The sequence below is a fragment of the Amblyomma americanum genome, chromosome 6 (genome assembly GCF_052857255.1).
Source record: "Amblyomma americanum isolate KBUSLIRL-KWMA chromosome 6, ASM5285725v1, whole genome shotgun sequence".
NCBI lineage: Eukaryota > Metazoa > Arthropoda > Arachnida > Ixodida > Ixodidae > Amblyomma > Amblyomma americanum.
The window spans coordinates 88,455,907-88,478,868 of NC_135502.1; the positions used below are offsets into that span (position 1 = coordinate 88,455,907).

Consider the following 22,962-nt stretch of genomic DNA (forward strand, 5'->3'; position numbering starts at 1 on the left):
CTACACAGTATAGGTGAGTGATTTGCTCCATATATTATGGGGAAATTTTAGGCTTCGTTCCCTCTGGTGCTGCTTTCTGCAACGTGAAGCGCGACTCTGTACATGACAGTAGAGAGGCCGACGATAGTGCTGTAAGTATTAGAGCGCGGTTCTCCCCCCGTCGTGACGCAGAAGTTGAAAAAGGACCGTTTACTAAGGAACACGCTCATAATTGTGACTAAGTTCCAGTGGCTTCACTGCAACGCCAATGAGCGTGGCGTTTAACTCGGATATTTTTTTTTCTTTCTGGGCAGACTGCGCACTTTACGGAGAAACTGACGCTTTCTTTGTGAGCGAAGAAAGGCAAAACGCAAGTGGTTCAAACCATGGCCGCTGCTGTGAGCTGCTCTGAGATGCTGTGAGAGGCGTGGGCATGCGCAGTCAGGAAGCCGAATGCAAGCGTGCCGGCCGTGCTAAGCTTGCTGCCATCTATGACAGACTTCATTATTTACTGTTTAACCCTGATAGTCCTCATGTGATAAACCTAACCTAATCTAACCTAACCTAACGATTGGAGCATTTTGTAAGCTCACATCTGTTGTTCGGGACTGCTTTTATAATTGTTCGCAACAGTAATTGCTTTCAGTCCGACGGGCCTTTCTTCGAAATGAAAGGGACAATACAAGAAAATAAATGAAGCCCTTAAAACTGGAGAAAAGATAGAATTGTTAGAGAATAATTCGTTGAAAGGCACAATGAACATTGCTGGAGAACCACGCAAACGCTCTCGTTGCGATGGGCACGGCAGAGCTCGAAGTGAAAAAGGTGAAGCTTCACAAGTGCCGCTTCACTACGCGGTTCGCTATGTGCTGCTTGTCCAAACAGCCACGCGTCTTTGCATATCTACAAAAAAGAGGAGGGGGGGGGGGGCATAGATTGAGTAGTGCGAATTAATTTAGCGCTAGAGTTTTCAGGATACAAAAAGTCAGTAATTTCGCCACCAATAACAAGCTCCTCTCTACCGCGTTTTTAAACATATTTGTTGTCTCCCGCACTTAATGCATTACTAAGATGCAAAATGTTACGACAGCATGCACGTGACACAAAGATTTCCGTGCCTCTCTATGCCGGAAAGCGGCTGGGTTTGCTTCACTCGTTTATATTTTATACTCGAGTGATGTAAAAAAGAACCATTTTTTTTTTTGTGAAGCATAAGCCGGAAGGCCCATTATTCTTTTCTGCACGACAGAGTTATCTTGAGGGCACCACTACTGCAGTATTAAGTTGGCCGAGGAGGCACCTGTCTTTACTACAGGAGAAATTCACGGAAGGTTAGATTCGCTGAACCATATTTGAGTGCTGGTCGTCTTCAGCTCATTCAGTGCATTACTTACACATGTTACATCTTTGAAGTCACTAATAAATTCTATGCTGGATTTCTTCAGCAACTTCCTTGTTGCCGCCAGTCAGCAGGACTGGATAGGAAGGTTACATTTCTGTCACTCTAGCATCTTGAAGTTTTCTCGCAAACGTCTCTGTGTTCTGTATTTCAAGTGTCAGTAAAAGTTCCAGACTGCTTGCACTACTGAGCGTCGTTCAATTTAGGGAAAGCAAAGTAATTTCGACTCGATTGCTTCCAGGATCAAAGCTGTTGTCAATGAACAGCGACTGAGCAATCACTCTCAAGGATCTTCTAAGCGTCTGGGCTGAAATGTTTTTTTTCTTCCTTAGATGCATTCCTCCTCGCGGCATGCCGGTAGTATGCTGGAAGGGGCTTCAGGTGCAAGGCCGGTGCAGATATACGATTCAGCTGTCCAACATCTTGTATCCGGACAACCTCTCCGAGCGGTCGAAGCGTTTGGAACATTTTTACACAAGCGTCTTATGTAGATGAAGCGCACAAAAGACAGCACACAGACAAATAATAACACGGGACAGACGGTTTTTGCCTTTTGTGCGCTTCATCTACTCAAGCTATATACGCACCAACTTTTCCCAGAACGTGTTCTACTGCGTTACACACGTGTCAGCAACAAAAATTTTCGCTTTTCCCTCCATAAGAAGTAGTCTCGATTTTTCATTTATCGGCTGCAATATATCATTTTGTGGTTATACAATATTAATATAACTTGCAGTGCAACACCTATGAGGCATCTGGCGACACCCGCCGTGAAGGCTAATCTCAAAGGCGAAAATTCAGGTCTCATATCCTTTGGTTACTGATTTGCTCACACGTCCACTCACTCAATGGCTCACTTAAAGGCTCGCTCGGTCCCACACTCGGTCATTCACTCACTGAATGCATGGGCCTTCGTAGAATCTCTGTTCAGCAAATCAAGTCCTGGTTTCCTGAAGGCACGTTGAAAAATGACAAGAAAGCATGGTAAGTACTGAAACAAACAGCAATATGCTCAGGCTATCCTGCAGTTGTCGGTGATCACCTTCTTTTCCTGGCTTAAGCGTCTCCCTCCATATTAAACGTGTCGGCGGAAACAATACATGTTTCATTACGAGGAAAAAAACGGCACTTCGTGGCAGACTTTACAGACTATCATTTGGTGATTTACGTATATACGAAACGACCTAACTGGGCAAAATGGGCTAAGCTAACTGATATGTTATATACGTTTTATAGGACATTAATGTTTATGTTCACTCGTTAGTCGCACTCGCACATATGTTTCCACAGCTGTCCGCGACCGGCGTGCGTCTGTCGGAAACAGCGATCCCACGAAGGTGACGCGTCGGCAGCGCATAACGCAGTGAAAGTAGCGCATCTTGACACAAAGGGCGCAATAACCTTCCGCCTGGAGAGGGCCATTTCCGTGAGTAAAAGGCGCTCGCGGGATCACCATGGCCCTCTCAATGGTCTACGGCGCGCGATCATAAACGCGCGCGGCGGGCCATTGCATATTGATGGCCGCCTTGGCTTAACCATCGCGCGGTGGAAAAAAAGATGGCCGCCGCCCGGAATGGCTTTTTGATGGGGCGATTTCTCGTTTCCGTCTATAGGTATAAACGCGCCGTGGGAGTTATAAAATGTGCATCAAGTCGCGAACGAGTCTTCCTCTTCTACGAAGCGGTCTGCGTGCCCTACTGCGCTGCGGCGCGGTCTCGCCGCAGACCGACGCCGGCTGCGCGTGCGAAAGGCAGCCGCGCGCGCGCGAACGCGACGCGCGTCCCCGTCTATCGCGCGCCAGCCGCGCTTGTCACGGCCGGATTCCTGGAGCAGCCCAGAGAACGGAAGAGGTGTCGCGCTGCCGACGGTTTCAGGTGAGTGGACGCACGGACTCGCCGAAACGCTTAGTGTAGTCGGGCAAGCGGAAGCCTTTGGATACATATCGAGCAGCGCATCCTGCAGCGTAAGTCGAGGGGAGGAGATTCACTTGGACAGGACGTGTATTGCGGAGAGAAGATAACCGATGTGCGCTTAGGATAATAGAGTGAGCAGACCCCATACAAGGGCGCCGTCACGGAGGGTAGTGGTAGAGGGGGAAGGGGGGGGGGGGGGAAGCGGAGCAGTTGTCACAAGACAACATAATTGGTTTTCTATAATTGGTTTTTGGTTAAAGTAAATGACGCAGTATCTGTCTCGCATATCGGCGGACACTGAACCGCGCCGTAAGGGAAGGGATAAGGAGGGAGTGAAAGAAGAAAGGAAGAGAGAGGCGCCGTAGTGGAGGGCTCCGGAATAATTTCGACCGCCTGGGGGTCTTTAACGTGAACTGACATCGCACAGCACACGGGCGCCTTAGCACAGGGCTAATTGGAGATCGATGTGGGGTGGCTTCGTCGTGCAGAGGGCGTGACCTGGCTGATGATGGCGACGGTAACTCGACAATGGGGAATCAATAAGAATTTTCCTCCTAGGACCAGCGGTGACGTGGCACCGATGCGTCAACGCAAAGCACGATTAGCTATGCGCATTGTATGTTCACGTGGATACATGATCCTGAAGAAAGTTAATGGGCCCAGAGGAAGTCACACTAGGCGGAGAAAGTAGGGCACAAAAAGTGGACCAGGTTGTTTTAAAGTTTTTGCCTTATATCCTTCTCCGGTTAGAAGAGAGTCATTTCAGCGCTTTACTTCCTCCAGAGTCACGCAGTAACTGGTCCAACATCAACCCTTGCACTTCACTCGGATTCAGTGCTCGTCTCATGCACGGTCCACGTGATCCCAAAGCCCCGAACCCTGTAGCGTGTGGTTCAACGTTGGAAAGTTTGCGGAAATCGTGATTTAAACATAAGTGAAAGTGGGGTTGCCGTGCGGAGCCCGGAGTAGAACACTGCTGGGCTCGGTCAATCACGTGGACCAACTTGAAAAAAAAAAAAACTATAAGCAGAGGGTTGTAGCATAGCGCTGCCATGTGTCACGCCCGTACACCTCCAGCCGCCGACGTGGATCAGGTGTGGTCACACCTGTGCACCTGGTCCATCGAGGCTGTCTGCGCAAGCATGGTTGGAGGATGGCAGTGGTGGTACGCACGGCAGTGGTGTACTTTAGCGCTGTACTAAAACGATCTTAGGGAGTTCATGACTTGTGGACTGAGTCCCCTCGTAATGAGCTCCGGAAACCATCGTAATAGCAACGATGACACTGACATCCACCTGGAAGGCTTGGCGCCGGACTTTTTTAGAAATTCTTGTTGGGAACCAGCTCATGCAAATTTATGTACGTTACTTGCGAAAAAGAATTTTATTAACGCGAGACGTGTTGAAGGTCACGTTCCCTCAAGATACGGTGTCGGCTCTGTCAGCGTCGGTGTCGTCGGCGTTGTCGGCTTCGGTGTTGTGAGCGAAAAATCACGAGCATAGCTCTGGCAGGTGGGCCACCTAGGTCACGTAACCTTGCCGCATCATCACAACCTGGCCACTGGACAGTGAGCAAACCACCCACCGTGGCAGGTGGCAGTTAAATGAGTGATTGGTGGCTCGGGAAGAGCAACTTGGTTCGCACAATGCCCACCGCTGGCAGCACCTGCCATCGCAGGGCAGTGGCGTACCGCTTAACCAGTGCACCACTGCTTCAGGACAGGTATGGGGATTCTCGGGGATCTATGAATGTAGAGCAGGGAATGACCTTCCGCATATATGGGAATTAACCCATTGCGCTATCGCGTCATACCCTTAAGGCGGAGCTTAAGTGTCCCCTCCAATTTTGTTTTGTAGATTTTCACTTTCTTCCGGGTGAAGAAAACACGATAGCTGTACCGGTGCCTCCCTCTCCTGCCCCTCATTTCTCTCAATATCCCCACCTCCGCCTCCTCCCTCTGAAAGCCCCTATTCAAAAAATGAAAATGTCTATATTTGGGCCCGCCTACCCCTGGATGACATGTCCATAAAGGTTAGTGTGCAATCTCGAAAGCGCACCCGCTCTTATTATCGTTAGCCTGACTGCGTCCACTGCAGTATGAAGGGCTCTCGAATATCTGTCTGATTAACCCTGTCTTGGCTTTCGAGATAAGTCCACCCCTACAGCTGGCCCGAATAACCTCCCGTTGGCCACAGTTGTGCGGGCAAATTAGAATTTCTAAAGTCCACAACACACAATAGGAAAGACTGGACACAGCAGAACTACTCAAGACATACATATACCAGCGCAGAAACGCCTAAGACATACAGCGCCGGTATGCCTTGTTAATAAACCACCTTCCGCGCTGTGTACCCTGAAATTTTGAAATGAACCATCAACTATATAATACAAACGCAAGTTTTCCCACATTAATATACTCTTCTCGGATTCAAATTTCCTTAGGCATTCCATACAGAATTAACACACTGCAGATGCTACAGATTTCATGGACTATCCATTAAAATTAAGAAATTTGGTTTTAAGATCGACGCTTCCGCGTTTTACCGTAGCCCTGTGCACTCTCTTGCTTGTTTTAAGAGCATGCGAGTTCAAAAGGCCTGCAATATGCAGATTTGTTTGCATAACGACTTCGTATATGGCAGGAACGAAAGAGTGCCAAGAAGTATATTGAAAACAGCGCTCATCCATGATGCGGGCATACGAATACCCAACAGCAATTGTATAACCAATCATCCGGGTAGGTTAGAATTAATTTTTTCTGGGAAGAATTGACATTTCCCTTACAAATTATGTACATTTGTAAGTGCCCTCCTCCTTCCCCAACTGGATATTAAAATTGAGACTGAAAGGGTTATCTAGAAGCATGTCAGCTTGCTCGTTTACAGGTGCTCGGGCTTGGCGAACGCAGAAAGGCTTTGCAAGGGGAGCTTCACGTGGTATTTACAGAGTCGCTAAGTACGAAAGGGAACACGGGAGCGCGTGGCTGCCGCACTTCGCTAAGCGCGTCCACCGACAGCCGGGGAGAATCGGCAGCAAAGGAGCTCTTTAGCACGGCCGGCTGCTCTTCCCGCTCGTGTGCCTGGTGCACCCATTCTCTCCGGTTCTCGGCGGCAGTGCTTCGCGTAGCGGGGAGACTACGCGCTCCCGTGTTCCCTTTTATATTTAGCGGCCCTGTGCACTGCTTTCACTCCAGAAAGTACATGGCGGCGTTCCTTGGCTATGAATCTGAGGCGTGCTAAAAAAATTGGGGTGGTTAAGCTCTGGTTAAACCTGGAGTGATGCGATAGCTACACCTGGCCGAGTGGAACTTAGTCACGTGACCAACCACGTGATAAGCCACGGCGCCGGCAGCTGCTCCGCACCACCTGACCAACCACGTCACAGCGCGGCGGCGCCGCCCCGTTGAAGGCTCGAAATGCTGCCGTAATGTAGCTATCGCTACAAAATCACGGCTGGCCCACAGCTGCACAAAACCACCACTGGTTCGCACTTTCGTTAATTACTGCCGCAGAAGCACGGAATGCGCGTTTTTACGAAGCGCGCTGGCTTCAGCCTTACCAGCAAATAGCGTCGTCACATGGCAGCTATTGTGCGAGCATTAGTAGGGCGATGAACATCGAAAACCATGACTATTCGTTTGGCGAGCTTAGCAATCGTCCGTCGTGGATATGAATGACGTGGCTTTCGGCCGGGGATTATGCGCATGCGCTTTATCATATTGTGACGAAGACGACGAAGCTGGCAGTGGCGCGGGACGGAGCGCTCGCGCTAGGCCAGCGGCCATTAAATCAATCATCTCGGTGGCATCGTTCATCGCGTCCCATTCTTCGGCTGACCGCCACTTAACAATATAGTTGGCAGATATCGGGATTATTCGAGCGAGCGCTAACATGCTCGAAATAAACGACAAATCTTCAACTGTGAACGGGCTGCGTACTTAAAGGTTAAAGTAGCGCGCACTGCGTCGTATCCCGAAGAAACTGGGCATTGATGAGCTGAGACAGCTGGTGAATTTTGCTGACCAGTCACGAGGCACGTACTGAGCCGCAATGATAATCTCACGTTGGCCGGCGGGCTAACTGGCCGGCTGGGACGGTGCACATGAGCGCTGTACTGACGTCAGTCGGCGGCGCTAGCAGAGCGAAGTGCCACGCTGCAACATGGAGGCGACGGGACGCGTTGCGTGTCGAACTGGACAGAAAAGCATCTCCGTAAGCGGCCGCCAACTGCTTTGACACGAACGGTGAGCTTGCTGATGCGCTTGTATACCACCTTCCCCCGAAGGTGGGAAGGTCCCATGTTCAACCTATGTTCAACCTATGTTCAACCGCACTCGCTTGCACATAAAAGTAACTTCCATAGCTGGCGTCTGATATACCTTGTCTATGGGGAACCTGCGCTGCCAAGGTGGCACTGCAATTGTTCCATTCGGTAATTCAAAACTGCTTTTGTCAGCCGCTTGGGCCGCTGCAAACGCGAGAACACATTCTGCGCGATTAGATACCCGAGTTTGGCTGACAGCATTCATTGCCTAGCTTCTCTCGGCGTAGCCCAGATAGCTGACGCACGGCACGTGCGCCTTCGCCAGAGCGCGGAGGCTCCCGCCAATAAGCGCCTGAAGGTGGCGCGGAAAAGTACTAATAGCTTGCTCTTCTCGCTAGGCAGTGTGTTATGGCGCTGCAATCGGCACCGCAAACTTCAGCGCAATTTCCCCATACGGACTGTCAGTGACAGCAGCTCGGACTTCAGGCCTTTTACAATGAAGCTTCCTCATCTGTGATAGTGCACTTACATGACGTGACACATTTTAAGCCAGTGTTCAGCTATCATTCCGCGCTGGCCCCATATTGCTACCTGCTTGCATTACTAATCATGTCTAATTTTTACGACAGTTGTAAGCGGCCCTCTCGCAGCGATGAGCAGCGTCAGCGTTGGTGCCGTTTAACAAGCGGTTGATTATTTATCGGGGACTCGTGCTTTCGCCAGCTAGCAAATGGTGTTGCCTATGTGCGCCGTGGGGCAGGCACTCTTGAGAAACGTCTCAAAATGGCCCAAGCGCGCATTTTAATTTGTTTGACATTTAAACTACACATGTTTTCGGAACGAACTGAGTAACTCCATCCTTGCAAGTCCACGCGTTTCATGACGCTGATGTAGAACACGAAATGACATGAGGGCTCGACTTGGGGTCGTGGCAGCCGCATCTTCATGGATGTGAGAAGCAAGAGGTTCTGTATATTGAAATTTTTGGGGTATGATAACTACAGGAGGTTAAAGCTAAGGCTCTTAATTGGGCTAGTTGGTTACTAGATCCAAACATAGTAACTAGCCAGGAACAACAGAGAGAGAACAAGACAGGAACAGCAGAGAGGCAACAGTACACATGTGGGTAACCTTTCAACTCGATTTTGCTCCGGGATGGGAATATTTATGCACTCATTTTTCCGTCTACGTTGAAATTGGCCTAGAGCCATCTACTACGGCGCTCTCCATCAAAGATGGTATGTTCAGAATGTACAAGAACAACGATTTCTCATTATGGTTTATAGGGGTTTAACGTTCCAAAGCAACTCAGGCCATGAGGGACGCTGTAGTGAGGGGTTCCGGAAATTTCGACCGTCTGGGGTTCTTTAACGTGCACTGACATATCGCACAGTACAAAGGCCTCTAGAATTTCGCCTCCATCGAAATTCGACCGCCGCGGCCGGGATCGAACCCGCGCCTTTCGTGTCAGCAGCCGAGCGCCATAACCACTGAGCCACCGCGGCGGCGGTAATTTCTCTATGGACAGCTTTGTCTCCACCTAAATAGCGAAAATCATGCACCTGCAAGCTAGGTAATGATTCCACTCATACTAAAAAAACATCGCAAAAAAAAAAACAACCGACCACACAGAATACACAGTGCAGTGGTGAGCAGCCCCGTACAGAGCGCGCCGACGGTGCTCAGCGGAGCAAGTCAGCGCCATCTAACGTCAGGCTCTGGGTTTGAGTCATGCGTCCCGTGCGCATGCGGAGCAGTAGCAGAGGGATGCCTGCTCATCGCTTCCTTGTCCAGCGCCCGCCTAGCGAGTTCGTTTCGTGCCACCAGGGCCGCGCTGCCTGCATTTGTGATGCTGTGACGGTGGCCAGAGCGTCGTCATGCCGCCGTGTTTCACGAGTGTAACGAGACGGCCAGGCAAGCAAGCGTGAGTGATAGCGGATGACGGCGCGTTTCTGATTCCAAGTTCCCTATTGTTACGGTGTGGGATGCCACGGGGTGGCCACGGGCCCGCCCAGAGAAATATAGCAGCAGTACGGAGGAGAGCCGGCGAAGCACGACCGGCGGCGGCCAAGCTTTTTCGTTCTATCTCCCTCGTGCTAGAGCCGCGCGCTCGCCGCTCGCGCTCGCTCTCCGCCTCTTCTTTTATTCCCTTATCACCTTTCCACCGGGGGGGGGGGGGGGGGGGGGGGAGAGAAGTCAGGCCGTGCTTTGATGCAGGGTTTCCTGGGGCGATGCAATGTGGGCTCGCAGATAGGAAACGGTCACACTCTTCGTTGAATTCGGAGTGTGTGAGCTGGGCGAAGGTGTCTGCAGTCGCCGAAGAAGGTCCCACACCGGTTAGGCTAACTTCAGGGAGTTTTATGCATATTGAGCGGCGATCCGTTTATGGGACTGCATTGCGTGGGGAAGGCATGGAGCCAGCAGGCGACGACGGCACTGATGAGGACCCGGTAGCTAAGTCGGAGTCACCGCAGGCGCCGTAGACATATCGCTTCATGTTTGAAACATGCTCTGGGAAAATGTGGTGCACACCGCATGGTCGATGCTCTGGCAGGTCTTCGAGGCGGTATGTCACGGGGCCGAGTCGGGCAACGACACGGTAAGGGCCGCGGTATCGGGGCAAGAGCTTTGCGGCACGGCCAGTCGCACGGATGGTGCGGCGAACGAGGACCAAGTCACTGGGCCGGAAGGGGGGATGTGGCGGGGCTGCCGCGTTGGCCGCTTGCACACGCGCGTGAGCCGTGAGGAGGTTGCGCTGGGCGTCGAGGCGGGCGGAATGAAGTCGTTGAGCAGATTCAGTTGGTGACGCAGTAGGATGGGGAAGGCCCAACTGCGCGTCGAGAGGGATGGAGGGCGTTCTGCCATAGACGACTGAGAACGGCGTCACATGCGTTGTTTCTTGCGCTGCAGTGTTGACTGCAAAAGCTGCAGCAGAAACAAAACGATCCCAGTTTGTGTGGGACGGAGCGACGTAGGATGCGAGTATATCCGTGAGGGTACGGTTAACACGCTCCACGAGGCCATTGCACTGCGGATGATTGACGGATGTAGTGGAATGCGCAATGCCGAAGGAGCGGAGGGCTCGCTCGAATTCATGGGACATAAAGCAGCTCCTACGGTCCGTGATGAGGCGCCGGGGAACACCGTGCCGAAGAACGAGATGCTGTTCCACAAACGCGACGGCATGAGCGGACGACGTGTCTGGAATGGGCAGTGCTTCGACCCACTTGGAGAAGTAGTCGATCGCAACCAGAACATACCGGTTGCCGGCACGCGTCTTCGGAAACGGGCCCAAATGATCCAGTCCAACCAGCTCGAAAGGTGAACTTGGTGGCGAAAAAGCCTGCGGGGGTGGCTTGGTTACACCTGTGGACGGTTTTCTGTACTGGCATGTCTGGCAGGGCGCCACGTGTTCCTTGACATCTCTGGACATATTAGGCCACCAAAACCGCTCCGACACTCGTGCGTAGGTCTTGCCGCGACCAAGGTGACCAGCCGTGGGAGCGTCGTGTAAGCCGCGCAAGATTTGCGACCGCAGTGTTGCCGGCACAACTGGCAACCAGACGGGTGGTCGACCACGGAGCCGCTTCACATGACACAAGAGGTCGTCCTTCATTCGATAGACCCGGCGTAGTTGGCGGAGGCCTGCGCCGGCGGCGGTGCCAAGGGAGTGGATTATGGCAGCAATGGCGGGATCTTGCGTTTGTGCAGTCCTCAGGTCCGTCAAAGCCGTCACGGAACAAGGGTGGCGAGAAAGGAAATCGGCATCTTGATGGGCAGAGCCGCGCCGATGCACTATTGTGAAATTGTACTCTTGAAGTTGCAGGGACCAGCGTGCAATCTTGGCATTCAAATGTTTGGCGGACTGCAGCCAAGTGAGAGCGCTATTGTCCGTGACTATGGTGAAGTGACGGCCGTACAGGTAGGGACGGAACTTCTCGACGGCCCAGACAACGGCGAGGCACTCGAGTTCTGAAGAGTGGCGGCGGCGCTCAACGTCGGAAAGCTGGCGGCTGGCATAAGCTAGGACATTGTGGTCACCAGACTCGTCTTCTTGCAGGAGGACAGCGCCGAGCCCATCTTGGCTGGCATCCGTGGGGAGGACGATGGGGGCCGATTCGTCGTAATGGGCCAATGTAGGAGGCTCGAGGAGGGCGTGCTTGACGTCAAGAAACGCGAGCTGTTGGGCCTGCGTCCAACTCCACGGTGCATTCTTCTTCAGCAGGGCGGTCAATGGAGCGCTGCGCTTGGCAAAGTCCGGAATGAAACGACGGAAATACGAAGCAAATCCAAGGAAACTTTTGAGCTCCTTGGCGGTGGTGGGAGCTTCGTAAGCTGTAAGCGCTTTTAGCTTTTCAGGGTCGGGACGGATGCCATGCCGGCTCACAACGTGACCCAAGTACGTCACCTCCGCGAAACCGAAGAAACATTTTTTTGGTTTTAAGCGAAGCCCAGCAGAGGTAAGGGCTTCGAGGACGAGTTTGAGGCGTCTCTGGTGTTCTTCAAATGTAGCCGCGTAGACAATTACGTCATCCAGGTAGACCAACGCCATAGTCCACTTCAAATGGCCTAAGACTCGGTCCATGAGACGCTGGAAGGTGGCTGGAGCGTTCGAGAGACCGAAGGGTATACGGTTGAACTGGTAAAGGCCGTCGGGAGTCACGAAAGCCGTCTTTTCCGCATCATCGGGGTGAAAAGGCACCTGCCAGTAGCCCGAGAGCAGATCTAGCGTGGAAAAATAACGGGCCCCCTTCAGGCGGTCAAGCGCATCGTCGAGGCGAGGCAGCGGGTACACGTCGCAATTAGTAATAGCATTTAGCTTCCGATAGTCAACGCAGAAGCGGAATGTTCCATCCTTCTTGCGCACAAGGACGACAGGGGAGGACCAAGGGTTACAAGAAGGGGCAATGATTCCCTGGTCAAGCATGTCGCACACGTGCTGCTGGATGACTCTCCGTTCGGCTGGCGCTACACGGCGAGGTTGGTGATGAACGGGCCCGCGGTTTTCGGTGTTGATCCGGTGTTGAGCCCAGGAAGTGCACCCGAGTTCACCGGCGCTGAGAGCAAGGCAACTGCGATGCTCGAGCAGCAAGGTCTTCAGAGAGGCGAGCTCCGCGCAGGTCAGGCTGGGTCCAAAGTTAAATTCTTCCCATGATAGGATCGCCGGCGCTGGAGGGTGGCGAGGCGGGGCTTCAGGTTGCAGAGACGCCACTGGTGACCCGGGGTCCAAAACTGAGGCTGTACCCAATTGCGTGCCGGGAGTCAGCGCGAGAGGTACGCTGCTGATGTTGAGTATAAATACGTGGGCCTCCCCTTTGAGCACAGGCAGAAGGCTTCGAGGGGAGGTCATCTGACGGGCTGGAGCTGAACACCGGATGGGTTCGAACAGCACGTCTGCTGTGACCGGACTGTCAAGCTTGGCATACACCCACGTTGCCGCACCCGGTGGCAGGGTCACGGCGGACGCCACAGTCACGGTAGTGACGTCGAACGGCTTGACTCGACACGGCCACTTCGGCGCGAGGTCACGCAGAGATGCTGAGGCACGCTTGGTCGCCGACACCAGGGACTGCCACAGGGCGACACCGAGGCTGGAAACCCGGCTAAGCCAGCCCGGCCCATAGAGAATTCGGCTCGCCCGTGGTTTGGTTCTAGTAAAATTAAGGACGACTCCGGCTTGCTGGCACCACCCGCACCCGAGGACCACTGGCCAAATAGGGCTGTCTGCGACAACAAACTCGGTGGAGATGGTATTTCCGAGTGCTGTCAGGTTGACGACGACACGTCCGACTTGCTCCACAGGGGTGCCGTTAAAAGCTAAGAGCCGGGTTTTGGCGGCTGGCAGAAGCAGGTGGGGCGCGTTAGCAACAAACGATTTGTGCAGTACATTGACAGCCGCTCCAGTGTCAACCAAGGCCTTTACGTGCCGGTCAAGCAGGGCGACGTCGACGAGCACGTAAGGAGCATCAGTGGTAATCGGAGCCGACGAAAGGAGGGGACGCGGAGAACGAAGGAGTGTGGGGACGGATTTTTCCGCCAAATCGTTTCCCGACGTTGGAGGGCCGGCACAGTCCCTCGCGTAGTGTCCCCGCAGGCCGCAGCGGAAGCAGGTCATGCGGACGTCGTTACGCAGGCGTCGGACAGAGGCCGCAGTTGGGGCTGCGGACCGAGGAGCCTGCACCCGGACGCTGCGCTCGGCAGACGGTGGCGACCCCCGCGTGGCCAGCAAAGTCAATTCCGCCTCGATGGCGAGCGCCATGGCGGCGCGGACGGAATCAGGACGGCCAGAGCGGACCAAGCGCTGCACCTCGGGGAGTCGGATGGCGTCGACAAACGCCTCGGTGCCGACCAGGGCCACGGCGTTCTGAGGCGCTCCCGGCAGCGACTGCAGAGCCAGGCGCTCAATGGCGGCGGCGAGGTCCTGGTACGTCTCCCCGGGCTCTTGACGGCGGGCTCGCAGGCGGTGGTACTGCACACGGGGTTGACCTCAGGCACCATAGTGGTCGGCGAGGAGGCCCGCCAGAACAGTGTAAGAGCCCAGCTGGTCGGGCGGCACGTTCTGCAGCAGCTCGGTGGCGCGGCCCCTCAGTTTTGCAACGAGCATCCATGCCTTCATTTGCTCGTCCCAGCCTCTCGCCGCCGCAATACCGTCCAGCTGGATGCGGTAAGCATCCCACGAGATGGTGCCGTCAAATGTGGGCAATTCCACAACGTCCAACGAACACTGCGGCGAGGACGCACCCGCGCCGAGCACGCCATTGGCGGCCACGACCGCAGGCCCAGCGACGGCAGAGCCGTAAACAGCGGCGGCGGGGACGCCCAAAGGCACCTGACCTGTGCTCGGCTCGGCTGGCACCAGGCGACGGAGTTCGCGCCGGAGAGCTTCCATCTCCCCAGCCTGGGCAGTCAGACGGGCCTCCCATGCGTCCATCCGTTGGGTGACTGTATCCAGGAGGCGCTCAACACCGGCGTCCGGCTGCTGCGAAGAGCCGAGCCTCTCCGAGCGCCTAGGTCTAGCGGCGCCGGCCGCCGCGTCGTCGGCGCTATCGGCTGGTGGTGGACTCCTGTCGTCTGGCACGTCGGGTGCTTGATTCTGGGAGCGGGGTGAGCGGCATGATCCCACCGCTGCCACCAAAATGTTACGGTGTGGGATGCCACGGGGTGGCCACGGGCCCGCCCAGAGAAATATAGCAGCAGTACGGAGGAGAGCCGGCGAAGCACGACCGGCGGCGGCCAAGCTTTTTCGTCCTATCTCCCTCGTGCTAGAGCCGCGCGCTCGCCGCTCGCGCTCGCTCTCCGCCTCTTCTTTTATTCCCGTATCACTATATCTGCACGGATGCCAAATGTGGTGTCCCTTGCAGCTGAGAACACAGCGCGAAGACAAGCCATCAGACAATGCGCCTACAACGCATGGTGCGTGGTGGTGACGCGGTAACAAGACGAGAACAGACGCCAAACAACCACCTAGGCCCAGTTCTCGCACTCTTAGCCTGGTGCGTCTTTGAAGCGCGCGATCACACTTGCACTTGCTTGCCTAGCCGCCTCGAGATTCGCGCGAAACGCGTAGGTTTTCCGGTCGCTTTGCATATCATTCAGCGCGGTGCTGGCGGCGTGAAGCGCAAGCACTGAGCGGAAATGAGGCCTAGAACTCACGAGCAGGCACCGTCTAATTTGGCCGCGCATGGCACGGGCGCAAAGCTCGAACTCAGAGCCTAACGTTACATGGCGCTGACTTGCTCCGCAGAGCACCCTCGGCGCGCTCTAGATAGGTCTGCTCACCACTGTACAAGTGTAGGCGTTTTGCGTCCATTCTGTCTGGTATGCCGTTTTTTGCCCTATTTTTACAGCCTGAAGGATCATCGGCTGACACCACTTACGATACTCCAATACTTAAGCCAGATAATGGACACCGTATAAGCATCAGCAAGCGAAGATCCCAAAGTATCATGTCCTCACGCTTCTGTGTTGCAGAATCCACCAGAATCCTGCTGTAACGTTCCAAGTTCGCAGGACTGGGTGACCCCTAACACTGCATAAAAGGAGACTATTGCGTTTTAACTTTTCGCATTACCCAACTATCTTCTAAAATTTTTATCAATTTATTCTAGTATTGCATGATTAAGACGACAAAGTGATCGTAGGCCTGGGTAATGTTTTGGCCATTTCTCTGCACCAACACGTTTTGACCTCCTTCCATCAGATGGTGCCACAGTTGCTATTCGTCTCTTAGTTAAAGAAAAATTAACACATTGGCAGTGGAGACGACCAAGACAAGACTATACAGGACTCGTGGCATTAAACGCAGAATGCGAAAATAGCACGAATCATCACAGATATTGAAATTATATAGATTATATAGCTTAGAGCAGGCGGGCAAAAAAAAAAGAAGCTTAGTATGGTAAAGAACAAACAAGTAAGGACTAAAAGAAAAATGCATAATAAATAAAACTGCCACTTTAATTCATTAAGCAAGGTGGCCCTCGCCACCACCGCAATTCAAAGGGGATGCAATGAAGATCACTTTGCCCATCTCTTTCGACAAGTTGCACAGATAACATTTGGTGAGGCATAGTTCAGCTGAGCCACAACGAGGAATTAAAAAGAAATGTTTAAGAGCAACTTGTTTATTTTAGAACTCTGCATTTCATCTAGATAAAACTAGCTGGCGTGGCACATTGGCCAGAGTAGCGCTCAGAAAGCTCACGAAATGCCGTGGCTGCTTTCAGCAAAAGAGCTTTGTAAAATTCTAAAATATGTTGTTTTCAACAGATCTTATGAAAGTGCTTTATGGGCTCTGTCTCATTTTCTTTATAGAGGCTTTATGTACGCTTGCGGTGGGAATCCTGCTCTTATAAGTTTCAGACCTTTTGTTTTCTTCCAAGGAATGAGAACTATCTACTATAGGGAATGGCTTAAAATGCAGGTATTTGCAGCTTTCAATTGATATAACTAACAGAAGGAGTGAGGACAAAGACAGCAGCAGGCGAAGCAGGCCCTCTACTATTATTATAAACAGGAAACTGCAACTTTAGAAAGAGCGAGACAAAATGAAAGAGAAAGAAGGTCTTTATAGTACAGTTTGCACTACAATGAAGAATCCAGGGTACACCTGCGTTAACAATGCACACGGCGATAACAGGTGGTGATAGCTACAAGTAATAGCAACGGGCAAGCAGGCAGTTCTTGCTGTGAGGAAATAGAAAAGAAATGAAAAGCAGCAGGGTGGCACGCATGAAAGCGGCATCATGTAGCATCACGGCATCATCTGGCGCAACTGTGTTTCTTGCAGCGCTTTTACGATGCAGCGACTTGTTACCGTGTGCCTCAAAGCTGTGAGCCCGGAAGGCATGATGGGCCAGTGGCTTCAACATGTAAACAAGAAATACTCGCGCAGTATTCAAGCAAGCGTGCAAGCTGATATATATATATATATATATATATATATATATATATATATATATATATATATATATATATATATATATATATATATATATATATATATATATATATATATATATATATATATATATATATATATATACGCACACATGAAGGAAGCCAACAGTCACAGAAACAAAGGTGCATAGGGGAATGTTTCTATTTTTTTAATTTGTAGTACCGATCAATGGGAGAATAACACTTCGATTAATCTTATACTTATAGAGCAGCAGAAAAAGAAAAAAACCACCATGCCGCCGGTGGGATCCGAACTTACGACCTCCGAATATCGCGTCCGGTGCTCTACCAACTGAGCTACGGCGACGGCTGTCCAATCTGCTGTCTAATCGTAGCTCAGTTGGCAGAGCACAGGACGCGATATTCGGAGAACGTGGGTTCGGATCCCACCGGCGGAATGGTTGTTTTTTCTGCTGCTCCATGAATAATTTCCTTTGAGCGACAGATTAATCGAAGTTTTATCCTCCCATTGATTGGTGCTACAAATTTAAAAATAAAATTGAAACATTTCCGCATGCACCTTGGTTTCTGTGACTGTTGGCTTCCTTCATATGTACCGCAGTGGTGGCCAAGTGGTTGAGCGTCCGCCTCGTATGCGGGAGGTGCGGGGCTCGATCCCCAGTGCCGCCGGGAGCCCACCGGTGAAACAATGGCTACAAGCTTTGCTCTGCCTGGTGCTCGGCTTCTTTAGGGTGAAATGCTTGGGAAATTGGTCTTTGACCCCACCTTGAGTTATCGGAAAACACCTTGTGCCATGGCGCTCTTTGGCCACAGTTTCCCTTGCGCCATAAAAATCCATCATAATCATAATCATCATCATCATCATTATCACCTTCTTATGTTTGTCAAACGAGCCCCTCATTCCAGTGTGTGTGTGTGTGCGTGTGCGTGTGCGTGTGCGTGTGCGCATGCGCGCGTCTGCGTGTGTGTGCGCGTGCGCGCATGCGCGCGTGCGCGTGTGCGTGCGCGTGCGCGTGTGCGTGTGTGCGTGCGCGTGTGCGCGCGTGCGTGTGCGTGTGTGTGCGCGCGTGCGTGTGCGCGTGTGTGTGCGTGTGTGTGTGTGCGCGCGCGTGTGTGTGTGTGTGTGTGTGTGTGTGTGTGTGTGCGCGCGCGCGTGCGAAAACAGTTTTCAAGGCTCACACAAAACGGCGTTGTATTCGCATGTGGCGAATAGCTAAAGCGCTAATAGGTAAAAAGTGGTGTCGTGTGTGATGCCGAAATGGTTTTTATTCCTCCAAATTGTGTAATTAGCTTTCATTAAAGACGGAAGCTTGCAAGTGCAGCGCAGCGGTTCAATGAAAGAGAAATGACGGGTGTAAGTGCAATGAGGTAGGAAGAGAGCAGTGTGGATTACAGAACTATAAAGCGAGCATGGATGGTGCATGCACTTGACAGCAGGATGGGATAATGGACTTGGGATGAATGTGTAGCGGTTGTTCGAGCAGCATAGTGAATACGAATGGAATGCACACGTTGTCGAGAGTGGTAGATGATTGCGTTGTTTGATTTGGTTGGAGAATCTGTTGAGAGGGGGCGGCATGATCGTGGCTGGCGCCAGACAGGACTATTTGAAGGTTATATACAAGGAGAGGACTTCCTCCTCCGCTCTACTCTATTCAGATACGGATTACTATTTCGAACGTGCTCAAAAGCTTTCGACACAGAGGAGGTTTTGCAAACAGAGGTTGTCATCATCATCATCATCAGCTTGACTACGTCCACTGGAGGACAAAGGCCTCTTCAATGTCACTCCAATTAGCCCCGATCTGTGCCAGCTTGTGGCCAGCTTATCCCCACAAACTTCTTAATCCTATTCGCCCGCCTAACTTTCTGCCGCCCCCTGCTCCGCTTGCATTCTCTTGGAATCCAGTCCGTTACCCTTAAAGACGATCGGTTGTCTGCCTTCACGTTACATGCCCTGCCCATGCTTATATCTTCTTGATTTCAAACAGGATGTCATTGCCGCCGTTTGTTCCCTCAGGTACTCTGCCCTCTTCCTATACTCTTAACATTACGCCTGATTTTATGTTTATGCCATCTAGTCTGCCTCCACGTTTCTGCTTCATAGGTGAGTACCGGCAAGATGAAGCTGTTATATATTTTCATATTGAGGGATACTGATAAACTGCTATTCATGATCTCCGAGAACCTGCAAAATACTGTCCACCCCATTCTTATACTTCCAGTTGCATCATTCTCATAATCCGGGTCTGCGGTGCCTGCCATCTCTAAGTAGACGTATTCTCTTACCACTTCCAGCGCCTCGCTGCCAATCGTAAACTGATGTTCCCTTCAGAGACTGTTGAGCATTACTTCAGTTTTCTGCATATTAATCTTTAAACTCACCGTTCTGCTCTGCCAGACTAAATCATTCATCAAGCTTTGAATTTCATCCTTGAGTGACTTAACAAAGCAATGCCATCAGCGAATCGCAGATTATTGAGATATTCTTGTTTAAATGTTATCTCCAACTTTCACAATCCGGGTATTTGAGTACCTATCTCTTTCCTGCTATCCCCTCACCTCTTTTGTTTCACTTCTTCTATCTGCCTGCTATCCTATATTTCCGCTACCCCAGCTCAGGGGCCGCCGTTTAGTGATGGCAGATGCCGGGGTGAGCAAACATCTTTTACCTTCCTTTTTGTTATTTTAAATAAATAATCACTATATATATTTGAGTACCTCTTGTAAACAGGTGGTGAATAGCATTCGAGAGATCGTGTCTTTCTCCTTGAAACTTCTCCTTATTTGAATTAGTGTTGCTGACTTCATGGTGGCTGTGGTGCGGTTAGAGATATGTCCCAGTATTTTAATATAAGGCTCATCTGCATCCCGATTCTCCTAATGCCTGCATTACTGCTCAGGTTTCGACTGAACCGAGTGCTTTCTTTTAATCTATGAAGGCTGTATATAGGGATTGGTTATATTCTGCGCATTTGTCTAGAACCTGATTGAGAGTGTGAATGTAGACTATTGTCGAGTAGCCTTTAGGAAAGTATGCCTGGTCATTCGTTTGATTTAAGTATAATGTTGTCCTTATTGTATTATCGACTGCCTTAGTAAATACTTCGTAATCAACAGCTGATCGGTCTGTAATTTTTCAATTCCTTGGCGTTTCCTTTCTTATGGATTAAGATTACGTTAGCGTTCTTGCAAGATACTGGTACGCTCGAGGTCATTAGGTATTGCGAAAACAGGATGGCTAGTTCTTCTAGCACAATCTCCCCACTTTCCTTCTGCAGATCTCCTGTTACCTGATCCTGAACAGCTGCATCCTGCATTTGCATTCCTCCTAACGCTTTATTTACTTTCTTTGTCGTTTCTGGCGAGATGTCCAAATGCTGCGCACTACTGACTTTCTCATTAACGTCCTCGTTACAATGGCTTCCGTATAAATTTGTGTGGAACTTATCAGTTACATTAAGTCTGTTAGCAATATTGCTAACAACATTGGCCTCCTCGTCTCTTAGCGGATAAACCTGATTTTTGACTACGCCAAGTTTCCTCTTGACCGCTTTTAATCTACTTCCGTTCTTTACAGTACGCTCGATTCTCACATATTATACTTCCTTACGTCGGTTACCTTGCGCTTATTGATTTAAGGATGCAATGATGGCTAGGGGTACAGCATTTGCCTCGCGTACAAGAGGACCGCGGCTTGAATCCCGATGCCTTGCAATTATCTACTGGATAAAAAAAAATCTGCGTGTTTATGGAATTGCATAATCAGACCTGGGGTGCTGCCTGATCTCGGTGACCAGAACAGCCAACGCACTCCCTCATCAGAACAGGATTTGGCCACGTTGCTGTAGTACTTGGCTACAACCTCCTATATGAATGCTCCAATTAAATACATAGAACTACTGGTTGTTATAATTGCAAGCGTATGAAGAAGATGCTGGCACCAAAGCCGCCTATTATTTCTTGCGTTAAGTAATAAGGACAATTAGTGAACGATACTCGGGACACCGCGGTAAATATATCGCGGAAAATAATATACGCGGGTCACCGCGGAAAATGATGTCTTTACTGAGGGACAGCACGGTTTCGACGTGTCCTATCCACGGCTACGCAACAGACCACTACTATACGCTATACACACACCACTAATGGCAGCTTTGGATGGAGGTGGGCATATTGATATACTGTTCCTCGACTTCGAAAAGACATTTGATCGAGTCTGTCACAAAATATTAATGGTGAAGTTAAAAAGTGCATTACAAAATGAAAAAAAATTCTGAGCTGGCTTGATTCTCACGTATCCGAACGAAAACTACCTCTGTATAGAAAACTCGAATTCCTCATCTGCAGCCGTATTATCCGGAGTACCGCAAGGTTCTGTCCTTGGACCTTTTCTTTTCCTGATTTATTTTAATGGCCTCTCTTTGGATTCCTCTGTACAATGCCGGTTCATCGCCGATGACTGCATTGTGTAGCAGAACATCTAATCTGTGCAAGATCAGACTGCCCTACGTGATTACCTTTCTGCAATTAGTAACTGGTGCCAATCTTGGCGTATGAACCTAAACGTCTCAAAATGTGCTTATATTATGGTCACAAGAAAGAAAAAAACCGAATAAATACTTACAAAAATTAATAATGCAGATGTCAAGTGGGTTGACAATATTAAATATTAAAATTAAATATTTAAATATAAAAGCACTTAGATTCATCTATAAGCTTACAGTAGAAGTATCTCTTTTTCAGGCCTTAGAATACGAGCTGGGCTCCCGACACTAGAAATGCGCAATAAACTACACCGCCTACAAATGATGTACAATATTGTCAACAACCATGTAAAAATCAGTTTTCACACTTACATGCATTTCAACGAATCCAGGAAAACGAGAGGCAAGCACAGCAAGACAACTGCAATGCCGGAGGTTAAAACTAACGCCTATTGTTCATCATTCTTTCCTAGAACCATAGCCGAGTGGAACGCCTTACCGTATGAAGTTGCTGACATGCCTTCTGTAGAATCTTTCGTAACGGCCGTGTCACCTTATGCAGCAAGTATTTCTTTGCACCGCTTTTTGCTTTGCCGTCGGCCTTTCTAAGTGTAGATACCTTTTCTCTTTGTTGATTGAGCGCATTCCCTCATTGCTCATTGTCAATTGCATGTTTTGTGTTTCTTTCCCGCTGTTAAATGCAACTCGGCAATGCTTCAAGAACGATGTGTCCACTCCTCCTTTGACTACCAAGAGGCAGTTGGAAGTATTTAAGAAATAAATAAAAACAAATAAATAAAGTACATTGCTAATACAGTTCTTACTGGTATGAACAAAAAAATGATGAAAATGAAACCTCCGAAAAAAAATATACAGAAGTGCAGATGCATATCTAAATGCATGACGGGTTTCAAACTCACATTTAAAGTCCAGTGGAGTTCAAGGAAATGCACATACCAAAACAAGGTCCTGCTTGCCTCACGCCTACAGGTATACAGCTAAACTCGGGCGCATAGGAATCGCTGAAGATATAATGTCGGCAGGCACAGAGGCTTCACTAGTGATCAAGCGTTTTAGGTGGCGCACACCCTTTTATGAAAGGGAGTGCACCATAGGACAGCTTGCTCCACTTTTTACTCCGATATAGGGGTATTAATGTTTAAAGTGTATAGAGCACCTGTTGGTCACGTACCGAAAATTTCCGATAGTGGCCGTCTTTTAAAGACACACAGAGTGTCAGTGAACTTTCGCTGAAGTGCGGCAGTGCTAGAGAAAGTGCCGAATGTCTTCCCCTGACTCTGAGCAGGAATCCGATGCGCTGTATGCTCTCCCTATCGGAAAGAAAGAATATCTCCGTGCAAGCACTGCATAAACTCGGCCTGAGCACAGCCATTTTGGCAGAGAAGTTGAAATTTATAGGAACGCCAGTTAATAGTTTTGGAGTAAAGATTCAACATGGGCCACAGACTAATTGTGGGATATGTAGCGCAGCTGTGCCCCA

The 22,962-nt window shown here is 50.5% G+C and overlaps 1 protein-coding gene across 1 annotated transcript in view; it reads left to right on the plus strand.

Moving 5' to 3' along the window:
• LOC144095370 (uncharacterized) overlaps positions 1–22,962 on the plus strand; it is a 201,093-nt gene that overhangs the window by 18,805 nt on the left and 159,326 nt on the right. Inside the window, exon 3 of the mRNA XM_077629131.1 lies at positions 3,031–3,252. Coding sequence (XP_077485257.1) covers positions 3,031–3,252 — 222 coding nt within the window. The remainder of the gene's footprint in view (positions 1–3,030; positions 3,253–22,962) is intronic.